General features: G+C 37.8%; 1 protein-coding gene across 1 annotated transcript in view; it reads right to left on the reverse strand.

The window, feature by feature from the left end:
* Positions 1-23,054, reverse strand: part of PLXDC2 (plexin domain containing 2) — a 271,147-nt gene extending 248,093 nt beyond the window's left edge. The window contains exon 1 of the mRNA XM_072412754.1: positions 22,026-23,054. Within this exon, the coding sequence (XP_072268855.1) occupies positions 22,026-22,125 (100 nt within the window). The 5' untranslated portion in view covers positions 22,126-23,054. The remainder of the gene's footprint in view (positions 1-22,025) is intronic.
* Between the last annotated feature and the right edge of the window lie 351 nt (positions 23,055-23,405).

A 23,405-nucleotide genomic window follows, 5' to 3' on the forward strand; every position in this document is an offset into this window, starting at 1 on the left:
AAAAGATATGAGTTTTCCAAAGTTAGGCATTGATCCTATCTAAATTGCAAAACACTAGATTGTGGCCTGGAATTATAAAAAATGTTTTATTAAATTTAAATAAATGATGTTATTTGCAGTTTGTTAGTGATTTCTACAAATGTTTATGTATATTTAGCTAAGTCAAATGGAAACTTGATTTTTATTTATTCCTGTGGTCACTAATTGTGGGTATGAAATAGGTCTAAAAGACTAGAAACAAACATTAGGAATCATAAAACATGAAAAATTCCCATGCTTGTTACAGCTTTATTGGCGGGGAATCCCTTATCTAGTGGTAAAAGGTTGTTTGGTTGATGCCATAAGTTTATTGTATTTATATAGAACCAGCATGTTATGCGACGCTTTACAAAGTCCATTGTCATATCACTGGCTGTCACTAAAAGGTGTTCACAATCTAACATTCCTACCATAGTCATTACCCACAGTTTATGGACAATTTTTAGGGAAAGCCAACTAACCTAAATGCATGTTTATTGGAATGTGGGAGAAAACCAATACAAACACAGGAGAACATAGAAACTCCTTGCAGTGTCCTGGCCCAGGTTTGAACCTGGGACCTAGCACTAGAAAGACCAGAGTGCTAAGCACTGAGTCAGCGGTGCTTTGGATAGATCACTGTCTGTCCTATATTTATGGTTTGGATACGTATTAGGCTATGTTATGCCATGTTGTACACGCAGTAAAAGGTGAGGGATATAGCCTTGAATTTATTCACAATTAGTTTTGTGAATATTGTCCAAAATTAATGAAACTTGCAGTGAACCCTATTGAAGTCGATAGTGGCATGTCTATTATTCAAATCTGGCCAATTGTACAGNATGGCTAATTGGTAAGTGATTGTGAAGCAAAAAGCATGGGCAATGCCATTGGGAATGACCACCAATGCCAAAATGAAAGTATAACACATCGAGCCTGATTTATAAAAGCTCTCCAAGGCTGTAGAGGATTCAGTTTCATCAGTGAACCTGGGTGATCCAGCAGACCTGTAATGGATCTGGTCCAGGATTGAAAACATTTGCTAACAAATAGCAAATTACTTTTAAGAAATTAATTCCAGGTTTGCTAGATCATCCAGATTCACTGATTAAATTGTATCCTCTCCAACCTTGGAGAGCTTTATCAAATCAGGATTATTGTCTCTTCCTAATTAAGTTATGAATTCCTTCAGATATTTGGCTTTGGTGGCTCTGGGGCAAATGAAAAGTTTGCAGTTTTCAAACCCCACAGATTTTCTGCAAACTCATGATAGTGGTGAACTAGAACCTCTTCATTACATTTCATCAGTGATTGAAGTCAGCAGTAAAATACCTATTAGGTATAGTCATGCTATGTACAGTTAATTAAGCCTTTGCAACATAATTATACCTTTCCAACATAAACATTTTGATGGTTAGTACGTGATACCTATTTTTGCCACAGTAATAAACGTGTACATCAGTATTTTACACTACCATGCATTATTTCCACTTTTACCCAACTTTTGGCAAACTACAGGTTTAATGGTAAATTGTAGGGGACAGAATTTTCAAGATACAGTTAGGAAACAAATATTATGCACAATTTCAGCAATGGACTGGTTTCTGGATTTTGATTAATATTCCATCTAACTTCAAGAATTTCATTTGCATATTCTACTTATGTGGGCAAGATTAAATTACTAACCATGAATACTGATTAGGCTAATATGATTTCTGTAATCAATAGTTCTTGATTTTCTCCAATTTCTTCTGTGCTGTATTCAGTTTTTCATATTACAGTTTTTCATATCACAGTTTCTATTATTGTATTCTTTCAGGAATTGTTACGGAGAGTTCCGTACAAGCAGGCATAGGGACTTTCTGATATTGTTCTAGGAAAATGGGTTTTGCTTTTTGTCTGAATTTAAAACAGGGCCTGGTTTTGGGGTTGTCTTAAACCCAAGAAAAACAATGTAATATATTGTATCTCGTTGGTTCTTAGATGCAATGGCTACATTAGTTTTTTATTCAGGCTTTTAATTAGGTGATGTGGCTAACATTACACTTTCTTATCTTGCATGGCAATGCTAACCCAGTGAACTAACTACTGAATCTAAGAAGCAGTACCTTAGGACAGGACTACAGGCAATCCTCTCATTAATATAATATAAGGATGTTTTGTAATCTAGACAGATAATGGGGAACCATACTGACAACTGTGATTTAAAGGCAGGGAGCATAAAAACTAATCGCCACAAAAGACTTTTGGAAGGTTCAACTGGTATTTGTTTGTTCCTATTGAATGAATACAAGACAACACAGACAGAAAGGGAGCAAATAAGATGACAAATAAGATGAGATGAGATGGTATGGTCTACATATAATTTACCTTACATTACAATAAAGTAATTGAACTTCTCCGGAAATATGGGACATCTCGTATGACACAAAATGACCAAAAGATAAAGTACAGTTAGGCTCCCCCACTGGTGTTATACATTGGAAGTAACCAGAGATAAAAGAATAGAAATAAACATTTTTTGATAGAGTAAGGAAGGTTTAAAACCACTTTTAGTTCTAGTTCTGTGCTAGTGGCAACTGTAAAATGGTTCCGAGGACCAATAGAAAGTGTACCAGACAACCAAAGAGGGCAACTGTAATCTGATTAGCTTTAAACCTTGGTTCCTCCTGGGATTAGCCAAAAAGGAAAGTTTTCATCAGCCCATCCCATTGAATAAACTCCTCAGTGATTGGCTGGAGAGGATGAATATTCATAACTTGCTAATTGTTTTGTTCTCATTGTCACCATTGGACAAGTACGTAATCCAAGGGCACATCCCAATTAATCAATTAGGAAACGTTTTTTTAAACTTACACATGCTTTTTCATACTGGCTTTTCAAAACAGCAAACAATAATTTTTAGGTTTGATCTTTTTCTGATTGCCCAATCAGCATTCTGGGTATGTTCTTAACTAAGTTGTACATGGTGGGGGATACTTTATTTCACTTTTTTTCTTTTGTGTTTTTTTGCGATTCACTTTTTTTACTTTCAAACATCTATTCATGGAATCTATCTAGGGAAGCACAGGTCACTTGTAAATTGTAGTTATTTCAAACTCGATATTATGGCCTGGAGATACGATATTTTAATAACTTCTATATTACGTTAATTGCTGTCCGTTAGTGATATTGGCAAATGTTTATCTACATTTAGCAGTCAAACATTAATTAGAGAAATTACTCATCCCATTGGTTGCTAATTGTTGGCTAAATATTTTCCAAAGGTCTAAATATAAAAACCATGGCTCATGGTTTATTTCTAAAATATGACAAGTTTCCACCTTTCTTGTCTGTTATTGCCACAGCTTTATTGGTGGTGAATCTATTAAAAAATGATAAAATTGTCTCTGGTTGACTCCATCGGCAGGCTTGGATAGCCCAATGTCTGTCATCCATCCACGGGTAGGACAGGCTATTGGGCTATTTTATGTGTATTTGTACCTGCAGTTATGGATGAGTGAATCTGTCTCAGTTTGGTTTTATGAATCCTGCTCAAAGTAAATAAACTTTGCAGTGAGCCCTAATAAAGTCTTAGGTGGTCTGTGTGTGTTATTCAATCCTGACCAACTGTAGGGCCAATAAGGAAGCTATTGTGATACAAAAGGCAAGCACTGCAATTGGAAAAAGTGTACCTATGCCAAACTTAAAGTAATGTGTAGTATCGCTCCCTATATAATTTATTGGTTCTTTCAGATCTTGGATCTTGTGACTCAACATATCATTGGCAAAGGACTATATAGTGCATTATGAGTTGTTTCTTATTTCTGGAAGTTAACCTGCAAAGTGTTTAGCAAAAAGTTTGCAATTTGAAAACTCTAGGTATTTGCCACAAACTCATGTTAGTGGTGGACTAGAACCTCATCATTACTTGTAGTTCATTGGTAGTTGGAGTCAGTTGTAAAATTGCTGACTACTGGAAAATTCTCAACAATAAAAAAATAAGCAATACTTTTCTTGAACTTAGAAAAAGTCTGAAGGTGGCAGAATAATAAATTAATGTTTAGGGTGGCTACATCAAAGCAGCTAGAACAAACACATAGGGAATCTAGGGGCACTACATCTTAAGAATTGTTCACTAACCTGAGATTAGATACTAGGGAAGAGGTTTTGTATTACAAATTATAGAGGGTGTTACTGATGGGATCACCAGGCATAAAAAAACTAAAAAAAAGAAAAGTAATATAGCCACCACATCTGAGGACTAGTAAGCTGCACTATATTATATTTTTGTTTTGCGGATCAGATACACTCTAAAGGGAGCTTGTTAGGGCAGGATTATGAATGCCACTGCAAACCTGTTTGTATAAGTGCAAGCCATGGAGCTGTCATCCTTATCCTTACTTTTGTACTCAGTAAGCCACAAATATCCAGCCAAAGCAATGGAAGCTTCTGAGCTGCATAGTGCTTACTGGGTCAGTGGCTCGCTAAGCCGTGAATCAAAGATGAAAGTGACTGATGGCTATTTCACAAAAAAGTTGTCACTGGCATGCCAACAGATGCTCTTCAGAGGAAAATATCAAATTGGATACTATATGAAATAATTCTTCTTAAATATTTTTAACTGAAAATATACAATTATTAACAAATAATGTTATAATTATGACATATTAATGTTTTAACATAACTTATCTGTATACAAAAAGAAGTTAGGAGGAAATAAAAGGAGGAAAGGTCTGATAGGAATATCTGTGAAGAAATCATCAACTACGTCTGTACCATTAAAGATTAGGCTGGCCAAATTATAAAATAGGCAACATTCCAATCAGACTATTTGGTATTGATAACAAAAGCTTAACATTGAAAATGATGTTACGCTCTACCAAACCAAATCCAGCAAACAAGCCAGTGATTTTGCTACCCGTTCTCAGTGTGTAAAATTGGATGCACACAGTCATATTTCGATTTAGGAGATTGACATCATTTACCAAGAAATCTACTGTGTGATTGGCAAAATTAACAAAAAGTATATAATGTAACTGTCTACCCAAACATTTCATCCAGATCACGCCCAATCACAGTCAAAAAGTTTTTTGGTTAAAAAAAATTTCTTTGTAAGTCTGTCTTGAGGGGCTTTTGTGCATGTCAGCACTGCTTCTCTTCCAATAAAGTATATTAAAATCCAAAATCAGGTTTTACCCCTAGATAGAGCAGAACTTATTTACCCCCCCCAAAAAAAATAAATAAAAAGCTTAAACTTACAGTTTTGGGGCTTTTTGGTTTTGGTTTTGCCCACGGACAGAAGGACAAAAACCACTACCAATTGCAGAAGAATGAATACAAGTTTGATGGATATATTTAATTACAAGCAAATATTTGAGCTATGTTACATACAATATAAAGCTCAGTGACCTTTAATTTATCAATGCCAAACAATGGTGTTTTGTGGCCTTTATAAATTGAAGAAAACTTGGATTTTTTGCTCACTTTAATACAGAACATATGCTAAACCCAAAGTACTGTGGAGGTGATCTGACTCTGTATAATTGAGCCATTTATCACGATCAAACGGTAGATATGTATTTTATTAAAAGGGCTTTATTCGGTACTGTGTTTAACAATTTAATATAGTTTTGGCCCGGGATGTTGAAGTTCAGCCCTCGGTGGATTAACCTACGCTTGTAATTCACCTCCGTGCTGGAACACAGCACTAGGCAGCCCAGTTTAAGGTCGAGCTAAAATGTTCCTGATACAGCTGAACCTGCGGTATTCCTGACCCTTGTCTCCAGCCAAGATACGCTCATTCCTTCCGCAAACAGGAGCTATTTTAATTGTCAGAATCATGACGAGGATGGATTACAAATGTAATCAGCTGAAAAATTGGTTTCCAGTTGGGTTTTGACCTTACTTTGAAGAGGAAGTACACTGGGTAGACATTTAGTCATTCACACAGTCAAAGATAATTAAGGCTTCTAGGAACTGCTGGGGAAATTAGTACCTCAGTGCTGAAGGGGAGACTGTTACATATTGTGGCTTGTTAAAAAGGGAAAAATACAATCAAAATGTCATTTTTGCGTTGTTTTGGTAGGTTAGACATTAACCAGGCAGATTTTTGTAAAATAAATGCACATTACTCTAGAATAGAGAGACCGGATTTAAAAAGAACCACTCATAGTTGAGCCTATTTATGATCATGCTAAAGGACATGCTGAAAGTTCAGCAGATCTATGAGCAAAAATTAAAAAAAATATACACTCACTGGCCACTTTAATAAGTACAGCTATTCAACTGCATGCTAATGCAAATATCTTATATCTAGATAAACTCTACCAGCTGAGTGTCAGGAATTTCTTGTGATACTTCCCTAATAGGGTTGCCGGTAGCACTGACCACCCTATTCAAAATAATCCTAACGCCAAACATCTTCGAGTTAAGTGCTCTTCTATTGTGAGAGCAGACTCTACACAACTCAGAGGCAGATACTGCTCCACCATATTTGTCATATACCACATCTGTCCCAGTGCCCCACTATTTCTGACCCAGCAGTTGCCCTCACATTATTGGAAATGGCTGGCCATTCAAAGGCAGCCAGAAGCAACAAGTTGCACTCAGCAACTGCAGGAACCACAACCACCTGCAACCACATGCACAATGTAGTGCTCAATCACTCACCTTCAGTCGAGGGAGTAGGGTTGGGACTTTGGCAGGCTTTTGCAGTCAACCACATGTCTAAAATTTGCCAAGGGATAACAACAAAATTGCTATTTACATTACTGCACACCTTTGCAAACTCTTCATTTATGCTACCCATCCATTGGCTGAAAATACAGCTTATAAAGGGAAAAACATAAAAAAGGTTCTCAAAGAAACATGGAGTTGTGTTTTTTTTTCCTGGGTCACATCTACTTATCTGTGCTATGCAGAGGGTGAAGTGGTGCTGTCCAAAAGGGGCCAAATTTCCATTTTCTCTATGTACATAATACATACAATACAGCTTTTCTTGGCTTGTTGTAGCACGGTACACTGGGTGCTCAGACATAGAAGGTCAAGTGGGAAAGAAAAAAGTCACAACTGTACGAGCTTGCCATCCAATATCTACACACTCACACATTGTTGAGCTTTAAGCCTGGAAAACATCCCTTTAGATGACTAAGCTTTCCAATCACAGTGGTTTCACCACACAAAGTGGCTGATTCACCAACGAATAAACCTGAAAAATAAACAGCAGAAGGAAATCTGCAAATTCAGGTTTGTGAATTAAGGAAAATATTCAAGTTTCCACAAAAGCACAGGCTAAAAAGCTAAAATAATATCTGACATGAGTAATATGCTGGACGGGCTGGTTCAAAGTGAATCACGTCTCAAATGTAGTTTGCTGAGATTTCTTCTAAATCCTCTGCAGTCTCTGTAATTTAACCTAAAATTCTGCTAATATACATCAAAAAAGGTGAAGTACATAGGAATGGAAAATACCAATGGGACGTTTCAGTGAGGCTTTAGTTATGGAAAAGTCTGAAAATTGTCACCTGTAGGGGAAAATCAGAAATACCTGTGTGGCCAGCCAATTCTGATGCCTGATACCAATCATTATGTTGAATATTAGGCAGGTCGAAGTCGAAATGTGCATGGTCAAGCATTCTAGGGGATATGCACGGATATTGAGGCCAACTATTGTTGTTTATGTTCAATAATAAGTAAGATGCAGGTGATAGGAAAGGGAGGCCAGCCTTCTACTTTCTTTGCAGATCCAACATTTGCATGTTAGAGTACCCTGGCTTCTAGGGGTACAGTTGAACATTGTGGCCAACCCTCGTATGCTGAACAATAAGTGAGTTGCAGGTGAAAGGAAAAGGCAGGCCAGTCCCTTACTTTCCTGGCAAAGTCAATATTTGTATGTTGGAGCACCATGGGTCGCACAATTTTGGGAGGCATGTAAGGAAGCTAAAAGGTACATTTCATTAAAACAGTAATATTCTTCTAAAGTGCTTTTAGTTTTGCATGAAGTGGGGAATGGTTGAAGCCCCTGTCTTTTTTCCATTCTGGAAAATTTCCCTTTAATTTCTGTCCCCCCAAAAAAACAACAGGAAATGAATCAAAATCTCTCCGAAGTAAGAAAAATAAATTAATTGGTACAAGAACATGCCTGCTCATTACTGGATTTCCTTCTGGGGACAACTGTAATACTTTTTTATCCCAACACATTATGTTTCCCTGGCAATAATGGTATCCAAAACTGAAAGTGAATTTCCCCTGTACACAGACAGCTATAAAAACCTGATAAGGGTTCTAATAGGTCCTCAAGGCTGGACTGTAAGCAAAGACATTGCTGAACAATCTTGTATACTCCAATATATGTGGGTGAAGTTGCAAAAAATAATAACGGGCTGGTGCTTGACCCAAGAAACACTGAGCTCCTATCTTTACAGATTGAGGGCCATTTGGTAAGATGAATGTCAATACTTTCAGCCGTTTACCTAATAGGGCAGCTAAATGCACAACATGGCTTTGCCTAATCTTAGCAGCTATAAAAAAAATACAAGGGTACCTTGTGTGAACTTTTACTATAAATATTTCTGGCAGGTGCCATTTAAACACTTCCCTCCATAAACTGGCCCATAAATTATGTTTAGCAGCCCATACATGGCCATCTGCATGATATATGGAAACTCCTCATGGAGTCCTGTAAGCAACCATCCAACATGCGGCAAGTAATATCATCAGCCAGGAGACAATTAGCATAGAGAACATAACCGAGGGGTAAATTATACAAGAGCGCAAGCCATGCTGTGCCGCCTTCCAGCCTTGCATGGAACATATTACACGGGATTCTATCTATTCTACGCCACATGGCATTAACATAACTTGTAATGAAATGATTTAATTAGAAATTTTAATATCCACATGTAAAATCATTACTGGAATAAAGTGTATTAAAAAAATGGCTTGGGGAAATGTAAATACACCAGATACAAACTAAGATGAAGATAAAAAGCGACATGGAACAACTTCCAACGATCCAATAAAAATCCTGGTAAATCTTTGCCATTTGTAGTGAATTATTCAATGACTTTAAACATATGTTTGAATAATTATCCTAACATCACAATATGCAGTACAATACTTTATAATTAAAAAGCTGAAACTTTGACTATTAGAGAGCAGATGTTAAACTCCAGTCCAGTGTCCAGGGTGAGATGATGTCATCAGTCTGTTGCATGCAGGAGGAAGCATTTCCTCAGTCTCCTCTCTAACAATAAGCATTTATCTTTCCATCTCAGGGTGCTGCCATCTTCCTTCTTTCTTTTTTTTCTCCTACATTGGCCATCTTGATTGGCTGTGAGAGGATAAGTCAAAATTTCCATAATGCTCTAATAAATTTGCCACCCCAATACCACAGAAATAAGCACCTGATATAGTTAGATGAACTTATTCTCACTTAAGGTCAGACTGGATGTGTCCATCGGGGGGGCCTTCCAGAATACAAAGCTTCCCCTCTTTTGGTATTTTCTTGCAAGGCTCCAGCAGCCAGGTGTCCATCAGAAAGCACAAAAAATGTACCTTATGGGTCTTACATATGAGTCTAACCAGAGGTGTTTTTCCCCACCTCTGTGGGCCTGTCCAACCCTGTCTTCACCTTTATCTGTGGCCTATACCAGACATTTTTGAACACAGTCAAAAACTTTCGAAGTACCAGGATTTGTTTGAACATGTAATCCCCGAGCCAGCATCTCAAGTAAGATGATAAGATAATTCTTCATTATGCCTACAAAAATTTCTCAGTCCTTCTGGACAGGGAAGCAGATGAAGACATTGGCCCTGATTTAATAAAGTTTTTCAAGGCTGGAGAGAATACACTTTCAGAAGTGAAGCTGGGGGATCTAGAAAACATGGAAAGGATTTCTAAAAATCATTTGCTATTTGCTAGCAAACATTTTGACACCAGATCCATTGCAGGTTGGTTGGATCCCCCAGCTTCACTGATGAAAGTGTATTCTCTCCAGCCTTGGAGAACTTAAATAAATCAGGGCCATTAGTGGGAGTACAGTGGTCATTGTAACTCAATTAAAACTGTGTTACATTGACATGGTAAGGTATAAAAAGGCTAAAGACTATATATATATATATATATATATATATATATATATATATATTGTACTCATACAAGCTACACCTAGATTCCAACCACTCAACGATCAATGGCTTTTTATTCCTTGAGCATACCTGTACCTTTGATTTGGATAAAGTACTGAAGGGTTAAAACTTGTATTGCAATCTATGTCATTGGATGGATTCACTCACTTTTATTTCCAAAATCTTGCCATAATTTAAAGCCAGGGAAAAATCCAAAATTTTGAGTTGTCATTAGTACAGGATATTGTTGGAAATGGTTTAATAGGGAAACTTGTTCTAGTAACAACAGCCTAGGATAGAAAGATAGAATTTTCTTCAAGGTATAAAGATATCCCTCACTACCCACTTGCTGATGAGTCTATGAAAATGGAAGAGAAGGAAAATCTCCCTAATAGACATAGATGAAAAAAAAACATGTCCATGGTTCTACCCTACCCAGTAATGCAAAGCTGCTTCTACAAGGTTTAAAAAAAAAAAAAAAAAATATATATATACATATATATAAAAATATTTTTTCTTTTGCCTCCAAATACACTACAATTACACATTTGAATTTATGCATGGGTTCATTTTATATTTATGCATGAGTTCAGTGCATCATCCCTCCACCATTATATCTTGGAAATGTGCTGCAGAAATGCCTTGCTAATTTTGATGTTATCTCCCACACAAACAATAGATTAGTTTGGAAGGTTGGTGTATGTGATTTTTATGGCCTTAGAATGGATAAGGGAAATAAATTGATTCAAGTCTACCAATACCAATGCAAATAAGTTCCCAGTGTATAAACCATGTTATATCTCCATATATAATTTGCATTACACCATACACATTGCAAAAAAATGTTATACTTCTATTGTTTGAAAATAACATAAAATTAACGGTAATTATTTTATATTGATTCATAATTCAACAAATTTTTATATATATATAAATGGTAAAGCTCTCATATCACATTTTTCTCATATTAAGTCTTTCTTATCTTCTACAAAATCTCTAAGGAACATAAAACAGGGACCCAGAGATTCCCTGAAACATTCCCTCATGGGAATCATTCAGGTCTATGTGTTTCAATGGAAATATTTGATTCCCACCACGGAAAGTTTGAGGGAATGTCAGATTCCCTGTTTAATAATTAGAGCATTAAGTCACTAACTGTTTTCCGATCTTACGCTCATTGTTTAGTCGGCTGCTCATGCCGGTGACAGGATCGCCTCTGGAAATCGCTTTTTTTTCCCTTTTACACTACAAATTGCTATTTAATTGTAGTCAGTGATTCTAGCAATGACATCACTAACAATTCATTGCAGTCATCATTGATTGTAAGCAACGATTTATTTTTGCAAATATATTGCCCTATGGCAAGGCCCTGAGTGTTACATCACAAAGAAGTGAGATTTTTCCCAAACAACCAATCTGTACATCATTGGTGACAAGTCATGAACAGATGGGACAAGGTGGGACAGGTTCCATCATGCTGGGAAATTCCATCCCGTCAATCTTTCATTGCTCTGTTCAGTAATAAGTAAGGACAGACTTTTCATTATATAAACATGTCATATGAGGATCAGTAGCAGTAATATCACAAAACCTAATTATCTGTTTGAATTTAATAAACTTTAAAGTCAACAAATTGCTTCCTTATCCTCATCATCCCCCCTTCCAACACACACACCTAACACTCTTCCTCAATAATGGCATTCATTAGGATCATTTGTAATGTTTGTTTGCCGGCCATAAAAAAAAGAATGTGTAAACTTTATATAACAAATTTTGTTGTTGTTTGAATAAATATACCTCTTAGTGGCAATATTTAGAATAATGAACAATTCCTCATTATGTAAAACAGTAATAACTACACCCATGCATGAAACCAGTGTTTCTCAAACAGGTTCCATGGAACCCTATGGTTCTTTCCAGAGGGTTCTAGGGGTTCCTTGAGCAATGAGAAATTTGTGCCTTCTCATTGACACCAATTTTTTTTGGCTATCTGTAAGAATAACATTCCTCCCATTAGCCAGCAATGTAAGAGACATTCTTCCCATTGTCCACCACACTAATATATTGTGAGCTGTGAATTTAATAATTATAATAGTGGTTTTCTAAGTCGTGGGAGTTTCCCCATATTAAAATGTTTGAGAAAGGCTGCCTAATACTGTTGCTAAACACAAACAAAAAAGGTCCATATAATATTACATAATCTCCTATGTACTCATCACATCAAATTCCTTTAATATTTGCTGTAAATAAGAAGTGAAAAATAATTCTAAGAACTGCCAAAATTTTCATTCTAAGGGTAGAAACTCAGTGCTGGAAATGATTGGAGGAGGGTGGCTACATCCCATGTACAGAAGGGACAGGGACACTTAATGTAGCCACCCTCCTCCAATCATTTCCAGTACTAAGAGTAGCAAGCGCTAGTATTGCTGGGATGTAGCTTATCAGTGCACATGACCATAATACAATACAAAATGTTTTCAGTCCTTGTCTAAACAAGTAAAGAAAAAACATATATATATATATATATATATATAAATATTCTTACTAGTCTACCCTAGGTGTCTCATCTTCCCCTGAAAAAGCCAATAAGGTGAAACACGTTGGGGCTAGTGAGACCTAATACTCTTATCTAACATCTCCACAATCACTAAAGGAGAGACTAACTTGATTAAATTATCAATAGAAACTCTTTGTCTAGTATACAGTCTAATCAAACTCCACTGATATGTATGGGGGTTGGACTAATAATTCTATTTCAATTTACTGAAGATAGATAATCATATTTTATATGTTATCATCTTTGTACTAAGATAAATACAAATTTACATTTAAGCCACTTTAAGCAACTTTACATTTAAACCTAGTTATATTGAATAAATGTATGCGTAACCTTCACACGACCAATGTATCCACCCACCAGAAAGAAATTCTCTGTAATCTTTCAGTACCATGGATTAATCCATCAGCACTCAGAATCCAATTACCTATAATGTTTCCAGCTGCCCCAAAATGCTTGATATCAGTACACACCTGCAATGTCTATAAAACAGACATTAACTTACTATTGATATCAGTTTATAGCATCTGTACAGCTATATTCAGCTAGATAGAGCATACCAGCATTCCTAGGACATCAACTATAGAAAATGGACAGGCAAAGCTTCTGTAGCAGAAACTCATTCAATATTAATATTTCAGCATGTCACATAAAAATATAATTATAGGTATAACAACGTGGGTGAAATACTCAGCTTTCAGATGTATAAATTCAGGGAATATAGGTATTGTAGCAGAATTTCTGTTACCCCTGAACGATATGAGCATTGCAAGGTCTTCATGAGCACGTGTTTCAGCATATACATTATTATGGCAGTAGGAAATGTCCTTGAATTTAGAAAGTGATACTTTATTATTTACTACTATTTATACTATATTTATATAAAGGGGCAGTGTTTCTCAGCCAGGGTTCCATGGTTCTTCAAGAGGTCACTAGGGGTTTCCTGAGCTTTGAGCAATTTGTGCCTCTCAGGACAGTTTAAGGGGCACCATTTTTCATTTAAGTTATCTGTAAGGTTGAGATCCCACTGGCCAACAAGAAGAATTGTTCCTATTGACCACTGCACTAATGTACCGTGAGCCATGGATATAGTAATTATACCAGAGCTCCCCTGAAGATTTGAATTTTTTTTCAAGGATTTTACCAAGAAAAAATGGCCAAGAAGGCTGATATAGGAAATATTTCGAAAAGTTAACTGCTTACAGTTAAGCAACTGAGTAGTCCCCAAAAAAACCTACCCTTTGCCCTGGAAAAAAACAGTGCACCTCCTGTGCCACAGTCCTCTTGCATTATGAGATCATCTAGAGATGTGCTGCTTCTGACTACTAGTATTATCAGATTTTATTTATATTTGTTGATGTTCCCACTGTGCTGCTCAATGTTCTCTTTACTGGAGTGGAAGCTGTCACTGAGGACCTATAGTGCTAGGATCTCCTTGTTTTATCAATTCTGTAGATCTGAGATTCTTCTCCCTTAGTTAGTGGTGTGAGCCCTAAGAAGGGCCAGGACACAGAGTCTAAGCGGCAACCAGGTCTTCTGCAGAGCCTTTAGTGGTGAGGATATTGGACTGCTGGTTACCGTCAGGTTACGATCCATGGGCACACCAGGGTGGGCAGAAAGATAACAAATCACCAAGCAAAAGAATTTTTCAAAGAAGGCCGGGGTCAAGGCAGGCAGCAAGTAAGAGAGATAGATCAAATACCAGGGAATCCAGTAAATTGACACCAGTGACACAGGGGCCACTGCAGACGCAGGGAACACAGGAGACACTGGAAACAACAGGAGGCACAGGTGACATGGTAATATCCGTAGACAGAGAGGAACAAAATAGCTGGAAACAACAGACTGGGAAACAAGGGGTTAACACAGGAGCTGGACAGAGAAAACACTGGGTTAGGCAACAAGTGTACAGGAACAGCTCAGCAAAGCTCAGGAGACTTGTGTCTCCAGGTGTCTCACATGTTGTGTCTGAGCTAGCTAAAAAGCCAGGGATGATTAAGAGGCTATGTCCTGATTGGCAAGCAGATTGGGCAAAACTGATAAAGCATGGGAGTGTAGGCACACCCAGAGTCAGAGCTGCCCGCATGTGCAGAAGAGAGACACATGCGCTTTAGTGAGGAAGATGTAAGTGTGACATCTATAAAGACACAGTACAGAACAAGGCATGGTAAGCCTGTAAAGAAACCGGTACACAGGGGCTACTAGTGACTTGTTTTTTGTTTCGCCTCTGCTTTCCTTTTTATTGGTCATGTCCACAATTCAGGTCCTCTTGAAATGTCCCTTCACACTGTGTAAGCATGTGTCAGTGATAACACAAGGCACCACAATCTGATTGCTACATGTCTTGCCTTTTTTTACTAATGTCACACAATAAGTACACAAGCCGTAAAAAAGCATACCAAGCCCCTTAGCACGCATCAAGCCATGTAATAAAATATTTTTGTGCTAATGAAAAAAAAATAAGGCAGGCATGATTTTTTTTCTTTTGCTCATGGATGTTTTTGTTCATGGAAGTGTGTTGATGGACCAGGACAATTGTTAAAATGATTATAATGCTGGAAAATGGGCTTGTAGGTTTATAGGGTTCTCTAATGCAATTTATACCATCGTTTATTTTCACTCCTAAAAGCTAGTAAGATAAAAAACAAAGATTGTTCTCTGATGGATCAAATACAGAGAGGAGCATGTCCAGAATCAATGCCATAGAGACCATTTCATGGTGACACATCAAAGAGGCCTTGTTCAGAATGAAAGGTTCCTTAGGTCATGTCAACGTTATGACAAAGAGGTCACCTGAACGATCCATGAATTTACAATGTACATCTAAGTTGATATAAATTACAATAAATGACAAAATTTAGGGGAATTATATTGGCGGCACATTTATCAAATAGAAAAATGGATCATCAAGACTTTTTTGGAGGATCATTTTTGACATTTTTTAAAATGACACATTTATCACCTGTCTGTTTCTAAGTCACTATTTTATAATTTCTTTGCCAAACCTTTATTTGCCAAAAATAAGACATTTGGTCCATGCTTTGTCCACTTTAAAAGTGGTAATAAACTACAATTAGGAGCTGTGCTGTTTGTTTTTAAACAACTTTTTGCAACTTTTTAAGTAGTGATAGGTTACTTTGTTCACGTATGGCGTAGAATGGAGTTTCTGATCGCCACTTATTACCTCCATTTTATACTTTAGGCCTCCCCACCAAAACCTGACCCACTCCCATAAATATGATGTTATTGAAATGATGAAACAAGATTCCGTGAAGAACAACAAGAGCTGCAAACAAATTCTGCTCTCCATTTTTAACAATGGCTCCATAGAACTAAACAAAAACATACATATGTATTTTTAAAAACTTTATATTAATAATAATAATTAACAACTTTATAATAATATAAAATATTGCAAATCGTAATATTGTAGTATATTTTCCACCAGCTGTTGGAGCTCTCAGCTCCTTATCCTACCATTCTTTGTCTCCTTACCACCATAAAATAAAGTCTGAGATTTACAGAGATCAACAGCTCAAGCTGTAATTTTGCACAAAAAGAAATAAGGAGTGACTTTTCTTTTATCACATATATTACTACAAAGTTTGAAGGAGAAGAAGGTTCTGTACAGTCTCTTTAGATAATTTAAAGTGCTCTGGAAGTCCTGCATCATATATATATATTTAGTAATTTTAATACAAACATATAGATAGGTAAGTGTATCATACCCTTGCCTAGTCACCATCACTTTTTCAACAGAAGACTGCTGTACAAAGTAACTTTAATACTGATTTGCAGGTTTTGTTAAATTATTATTTGGTGATCCTGCCTTGTTTTGTGTACAATCACAGTTCTACACCCCTTTCTCTCAACTATTCTCTTGTGTTGCCATCCATTTGCTTCTTTCCCAATGGAGATTACAAGCAGCCGTACCAACATGCAATACAGGCATTGTCCATTAATGCCACTATCAATAAACCTACCTTGAGACAATGCATATAGCTATTTATGTTGTGTATATAGACATTAATGGATGCAAAGAGGTGAGTAGCAGCAAGATGCAACAAAGGATACAAATTGAAAGACTAACAATTGTTTTTAAAACACACATCCAAAACATAATGTCAGTTAGGGTTAACATTTACTTTAAGGCAGCTCTAGTCAAACCTCAGCCACAAAGTCTTGCAAGCTGATAAACTCAACAATCGATCATGCAGGATCAGTGTAATTGGAGGTATTTTAACTGCCGGTGTCTCATTACTTGAAGATCCCATGGAGCTTGTCATTAATTAATAATTGTCACCAACTGTATATTGAGTGTGTGCAAAGAGAAAATGAAAGGAGATAACTCGCTTTAACTAAGTCTCTTATTAAAAGGCAAAACAAATGGGCAATTAGCACAAAGTGGAGACAAGTTCAGCTGGGACACAAGAGATAATCACATCTAACATTGGAGCCGGTTATGCACCAAATACACGCAATGGTTAATTGTATGGGAATTGAAAGTATAGAGAGAGAATCCAGGTTTGGTTTTGAACAGTCCCAGCTTGTCAGTGAAATGTCAGAGCAAAGCTGACCTCAGACCGATGTCCGAACAGGATCTGACTGCTGGAAGACCTTAAAAAATCCCAAAAATGCTTTTGTGGAAGAGTGGAGGAAGCCTTATACCACTAGTGCTGAATTGGCAATATAAGAGAACATATACCAATCAGCCAAAACTCACATGAAGAATCAGTATTCCAGATATTAGCCTAGGCATGAGGATCGTCGTCCAATCTTGCTGAAATCAGACCATGTAACCCCCCCACCACCACCTTTTAATAGCTGGGGTAGGTTTGCAGATTTGGGAACTCAAAGCCGGGTATATTGCCACTGTATTCCCAAAAAGAATTTACCTAATCTGCATCTACAAGGACATACATTTCATTGTTTGTCCCTGGAAGTAAAGTTCTCTTACAAATACAGGCTGGCTCTTTTGCTGACAACTTTTCGCCATTTTTTAGCTGCTGTATATGTGCAGCACAATGTTCATGCTCACCACAACCTATTGCTATGTCGGCACAGTAACTACTATGCACATGCAAGGTCGTTACATCATCCCAACCCAGCCAATAAAGATGGCCAAAGACTCTTATGCCAGAAGAAGACAGGATGAAGACAAAAGTTTGGATGATAGAAGGTAGAATGGACAACTTTGGAGGGGTTCTTTTTCTATGTAGGTCTGCCCCAATATGCTAGAAATACATGCACATTATGGGACACATCTAATGGAGGCCAAAAACATTGCAAAAATATGAATTGTTAGCAAAATGTCCGTTTTGTGCTGGCTGAATATTTCTTTAAAACCTAACTAGGTAACAAATACTTTACCATATTTTAAAATATTTTATTCTTATAGGATATAATGGCATTCCAATGCCACTGATCACCTCTAGCCTTTTTCAGCCACTTACAGTCCACCGGTACTCTTTTCCGCATCATGTGCATCATTGCTATAGACTGGCAAGGGTGGACCATGCTTGTGCAATGTGCATAGAGTTTGCAGGGTAAATATAGCAGGGTAAAAATACAGGGGTGCACTGGCCAATAAAAGGGAAAATCCAAACAATGACTCCAATGACAGGGTGACTAAGTATTTTTTTAATAAAAGCTGCTGTGTTCAAAAGCTTGGCAAGATGACATCTAGCATAATGGGCCTGATTTATTAAAATTTTCAAGACTGGAGAGGATACTCTTTCACCAGTGAAGCTGAGTGATCCAGCACACCTGGAATGGGTTTCTTAAAAGTCATTTGCTATTTGTTAGCAAATGTTTTCAATTCTAGACCAGATCTGTTCCAGGTTTGCTGGATCACTCAGCTTCAGTGATGAAAGTGTATTCTCTCCAGCCTTGGAGAGCTTTATAAAATCAGCACCAATATATAAGATTTCAGTGATAGGGTTAAACTTTATTGTCCATAGTTTTCTATAAGATCTAACTGTGTGATTATGTCATGGCAGATCAGAATATCAGTGTCATGTTATATAAAAGCAAAATCATAGTACAAATATACAGATACCCAAACAAGGAAATACATCATTTCCTGGCATTTTCCATCTAACTTCCAATGTCTGATTATGAGGCCCGGCGGATGGAGCAGGCGTTATAAATCTGCCGTGTTTTCCATTGACAATCAGTCCAAAATATGCAGCTGACCATAAATTTGCTGTTTGTTTGTGAAATATGGAACTCGTCTCTCTGAGTACCTTGCAGGCAGTGGAATGTTATAGAGAAACATGACAAGAGGTATAGATATCAGACTGCAGCACAATAAGAAGAATTACAGTAAAGCAGAGTGACGGACTTATCCAAATAACTAGGTGAAATGACAGCTAGATTGCCGGGTAGCCTGGCGTGACCTGTCCTGTGCTGAAAACACAGGAAGACGACACTAATTTGCACAGCAGCCAGAGACGTTCCAAGCCAGAATTCAACCCAGCAGATTGTGAAACCCAACACAATGTTTAGCAGGAGGATATTGATTTGAAGTGAGGAGAGAACCGGCTTCATTTTATAACCTGAACAGCATCACTTAAAGTGTTGTAACTAAGAGCAACTGATTGGAAATGTTTGGGTTGGCCAGTGCTGTGACATAATTTATGATTGGCTGCAAAAAAGTAAGGTCATTACCTGTGAGTCAGACAGCCTTAAATTTTCCATGTCATGGGGGTCTGGGTCAATGGCACCTATTTAGTTTCCAGGGACTTAAAGTACCCCAGAGGCTGCATGTAGAACGGAAATAAGTCAACTTTGGCTGGCCAGCAGGTATGGAAACATATATTTCTTTAACTGTTGGTTGGCTATCACTGGCTGCACATGAAATAAAATATGTTTGTATAATCTTTTTAATCAATTTCCCCTAGGGCCTGTGTCAATGGGTTTGGATTTGTGTTGTTGCCATAATTGTGGGACCAGCTTGAGACACCTTCAAATTTAGCACACTTGACCTGCAGTTGACTTCCTTCTGATGTGTAATTGATCTGCTTCAAGCAGGTTTGCTATCCCCAAAGACTAGTCAGGGTATGCAAATCCAGCTTAAAATAAACAAAAGCCTTCAATATAAATCCTTAACCTGGTGATATGTTACCCACAACTGTAAGGATATAAAAGAGATTGTGCAATCAAGTTGTGATGGATGTGGCTAGCTTTAGATTTATCACCAACTACGAAGAGCAAGACCCTACCAATCCATTTAATTTTTTTAGCCAATACGGTTTGTCCTCATGTCTTCTATCCGTTGGAAATTCAAAGGGAGTTTGCACTTTTCAATTGTAACTTGTAAGTGTTGTCATCTTGACTAGTTCAGCATGCTTTCCATTTATTGTTATTGGAGTTCTTATCCTTCAGTACAAGCAAGCTTCATGATTTGTGGAAATTATGTTTTTCTATGCAATGGTGTCGGATGGATTCTTCTAGCAAGCTATGCCTAAAACATTAACTGAGGAGGGGTTTAAAGGGACCTGAGGCACATAGTACAGGAGAAATCCAAGACTGGTCCCTGCTAGGGGTACTCTTGGTACTCATAGACATGATTCGATGAGTCTTCTTGGATAGGAAAGGGTCAGGTTAGGAAGCCTCAACCAATCACTCAATTTCCTGCTGATAACCCAAGTTCAGTTGACTTAAGTGCTTTCTCCGTGTCTGACTCCAGCAACTAACCACAACCTGACAGCTGAAGCAGAACACTGAGGGTCTGCACCCCTTAATGCTCTCAATAGCCAATGGTCCTTGCATGTCCTAGCCTGCAACAAAGATGGGCTCTGAGCCCCCCATGATTGAGCTTAAGACAAATATGACCACAGAAATGTGTCATAACACAAAATAATGAGTCTGATTAGTTGTATCCAACATGCCCATAGTAAGGACCCCCAAGGCAGTTATGCAAAAATGTGTTAACTGAACAGTTAGTCTGGAAACTTTGTTCCAGTGCCCTGCTCTCCTTTAATATGCTATAAAGTGCAGATGTAGAGTTATAACATATAAAAAGAGTTCTACTGCTTCCTGTACTAGGTAATAACAATGAGATTAGCCAACTGAATGCAATAGGGGGTGAATCTGTATATAGAATGGAAGATTATGGTGCTTTGACCATGGGGTGTGAACAGTAAGATTGTCATGGGTAGGTACAGTCTGAAATGTAAGCACTCAGCCCCAAAAACTGATTAAATAATGGATGGAGTCTAATGGGTAATTCTGGCTAATTATATTTACGAGGCTCTCCAGCAGAAAGAGAGGGAATTCCTTGCAATGACAAAGGTTAATGTGAAGACTAGGGATTTAGCTACCGACCCCCCAGACAATATCGATAACTGTTACGTAATTTAAAGGCAAACTCTAAACCTAGAATAAAATTTTTTCAAGAGTAACTGTGTGCAGGTTAAAGCCATGAATCTAAAAGCAGGTCTGAAAATAGGGCACCTAGATCTGCCTGTCCGTACTTCAATTATCTTGTGGAGCTCCCTGGAGGTACCCAAAACTCTACTTTCCAAATAGTAACTTTAGATCCAACCCCTGCTGCCTTTCACATCTTACTATTGGTCAATGGCACCACCCATAAGAGAAATGGACTAATACAGAGAAAGAGTGGTAAGAAGATAACCAGAATAGAACACTCTGGATTTTGGGATGTTCACTGCCGGGGTACAGGTACTTCTTGCATACTTTGTAAAGAAACTTTGGTACTCAGAGTCATGGTAAAACCACATCATCTATCATAAAAGGAGAATGAATTAATAAATCAAACAGCCCTGCTTTAGATTTAGAAGACAAAAATCCTAACTAGGTCTATCAGTCAAGGATCATTTGACTGTGCAGTGAAAATTATTATTTCTTTACCATGGCCAAATGCCATATAAAGCCCGATAAGAAAAGAAGTGATGGGAAAAATTCAAGCAGTACATGTGATGATTATAGGGGTTAAAAGCTGAATGATAACGAGTTCTCTAGAAGGACTCATTATTGCATTCAAAGATTTTTTTAATCCATGCTGGAAAATCTCAGCAATAGATATGCTAACCTTTTACCCGGCATCTGCTACCCATCAAGGTGGTGCCCCAGATAGGCACATTTCTCACTCTTGTCATTCTTGATAAAAAATTGGTTGATGATACCTAAAAAATACGCCTAAAGGTTGGAGCTTTCTACATGACCCATGGTGAGCCAATCCAGTCCATATGTATGGCTGGTTGACCTGGAGCATTGTTGTATCACAAGGAAGAACATCACTTCAACAGTGGTGGCATACATCATTTGTTATATAACATATAGACATGCATTTGAATATATTCCATTTCTTTCTTACCTTGCTCCAGTTCTCCAGCTGCAAACTGACACCAATCCGCCAACAATTTAAAAAGGAATAAAACTCCAAAAACCAACTTGGTCTTCTTAATCCGGCCCATAACTTAGATATAATCAAATCGCCTTCCAAGTGGGCAAAGAAAACGATGACAATTTTTCCTGCGGCCAAACTCCCGATACATCCAAAGGGAACACTTCAAGAAAAGTTCTACAACCAAATATCAAGGACAAACGTGAAACGCAACATCATCGTTTCTGAGGCAGGCTTAACTTGTTCAGACACAATCCTGATGCTTAGAGAGTGAAAAAGAAAAAAAAAAAGAAAAGAGCTCCTTTAAGTGTCCTTTTATCCTGATCACAAATTACCCTGTAGCAACTGTCAAAACCTAACAATGAATGAAAAGCGATTAAACGCCTGCTGGGAACTTTTCACAAGACACCTCAAGGCTGGGAAAAGGTGTCGGGGGTCTTCTGCAAAAGTCTAAGACTTTGGGGGTCTTTTATAAACAGCGATCAGGACAGAAAAGCACAATTTTTAAATGAATTCTCATTCTTATAGCACACACATGATTAAATTCCAAGCAGGGGCATGTCACAGAGTTCCAAAAAAGGGGATAGAAGGAGTTAAGGAGCTCTTACTTTCCGTTTGGTACCAGCCATGGAAGAGAAGGAGTTTTTGATCAAGCTGAGTCTTCTTCAGTCCCCCTATTTTTTTCTCCCCCCTTTCCAATCACATGCCCTGCCTCTACACCTTCCCCCTTTTTTTCAATTTTTCAAGCAAGCTGGCCAATGGATGTACTTGTGGGCCAGTCAGTTGGGTCCCTCAAGTCTTCTGCTGGGTGAAGGTTTAGCTTGGAGGTAACTAGCACTCAGCAACACCTTCTCCTCCTTCTGCTCCAGACTCACCACTGCTGCTGCTGCTTCTCCCACCTTACAAGCTGATTGCTCTTAGAAAAAAAAAGGAAAGGGAAGAAATACCCACTAGCAGGCTGCCTCCTTCCTCCTCCTTCTGGGGAGCCTCCTCCTCCTCCTCAGCTGCATGCTACAGCCGGCTGCCTACAAGGCTCTGTTTACAGCCTAGAAACCCACACAAAGCTCAGCTCATCTCTAGGCAGGACACTTGTGAGCACACAGACCCCACGCACACCCCACACAGACCCCCTGATGCAGAGTCCTCTCACTTCCATGTGATATGTTAGTCCCAGCAGTTGTGAAGAGGAGGAAGAATACAGAGATACATTGTATCCATCATGAAGCATGAGGAGCATTGCATTCCAGTGTTTACATTATGTTTTCACTGTTTGCTGAATACTTTCACTGTTGCATAATGAAGTTATTGTTGTGCTTTCTCTTAAACAACTACATGTATATTATTATTATT

The sequence above is a fragment of the Pyxicephalus adspersus genome, chromosome 5 (assembly GCF_032062135.1).
Source record: "Pyxicephalus adspersus chromosome 5, UCB_Pads_2.0, whole genome shotgun sequence".
Lineage (NCBI taxonomy): Eukaryota > Metazoa > Chordata > Amphibia > Anura > Pyxicephalidae > Pyxicephalus > Pyxicephalus adspersus.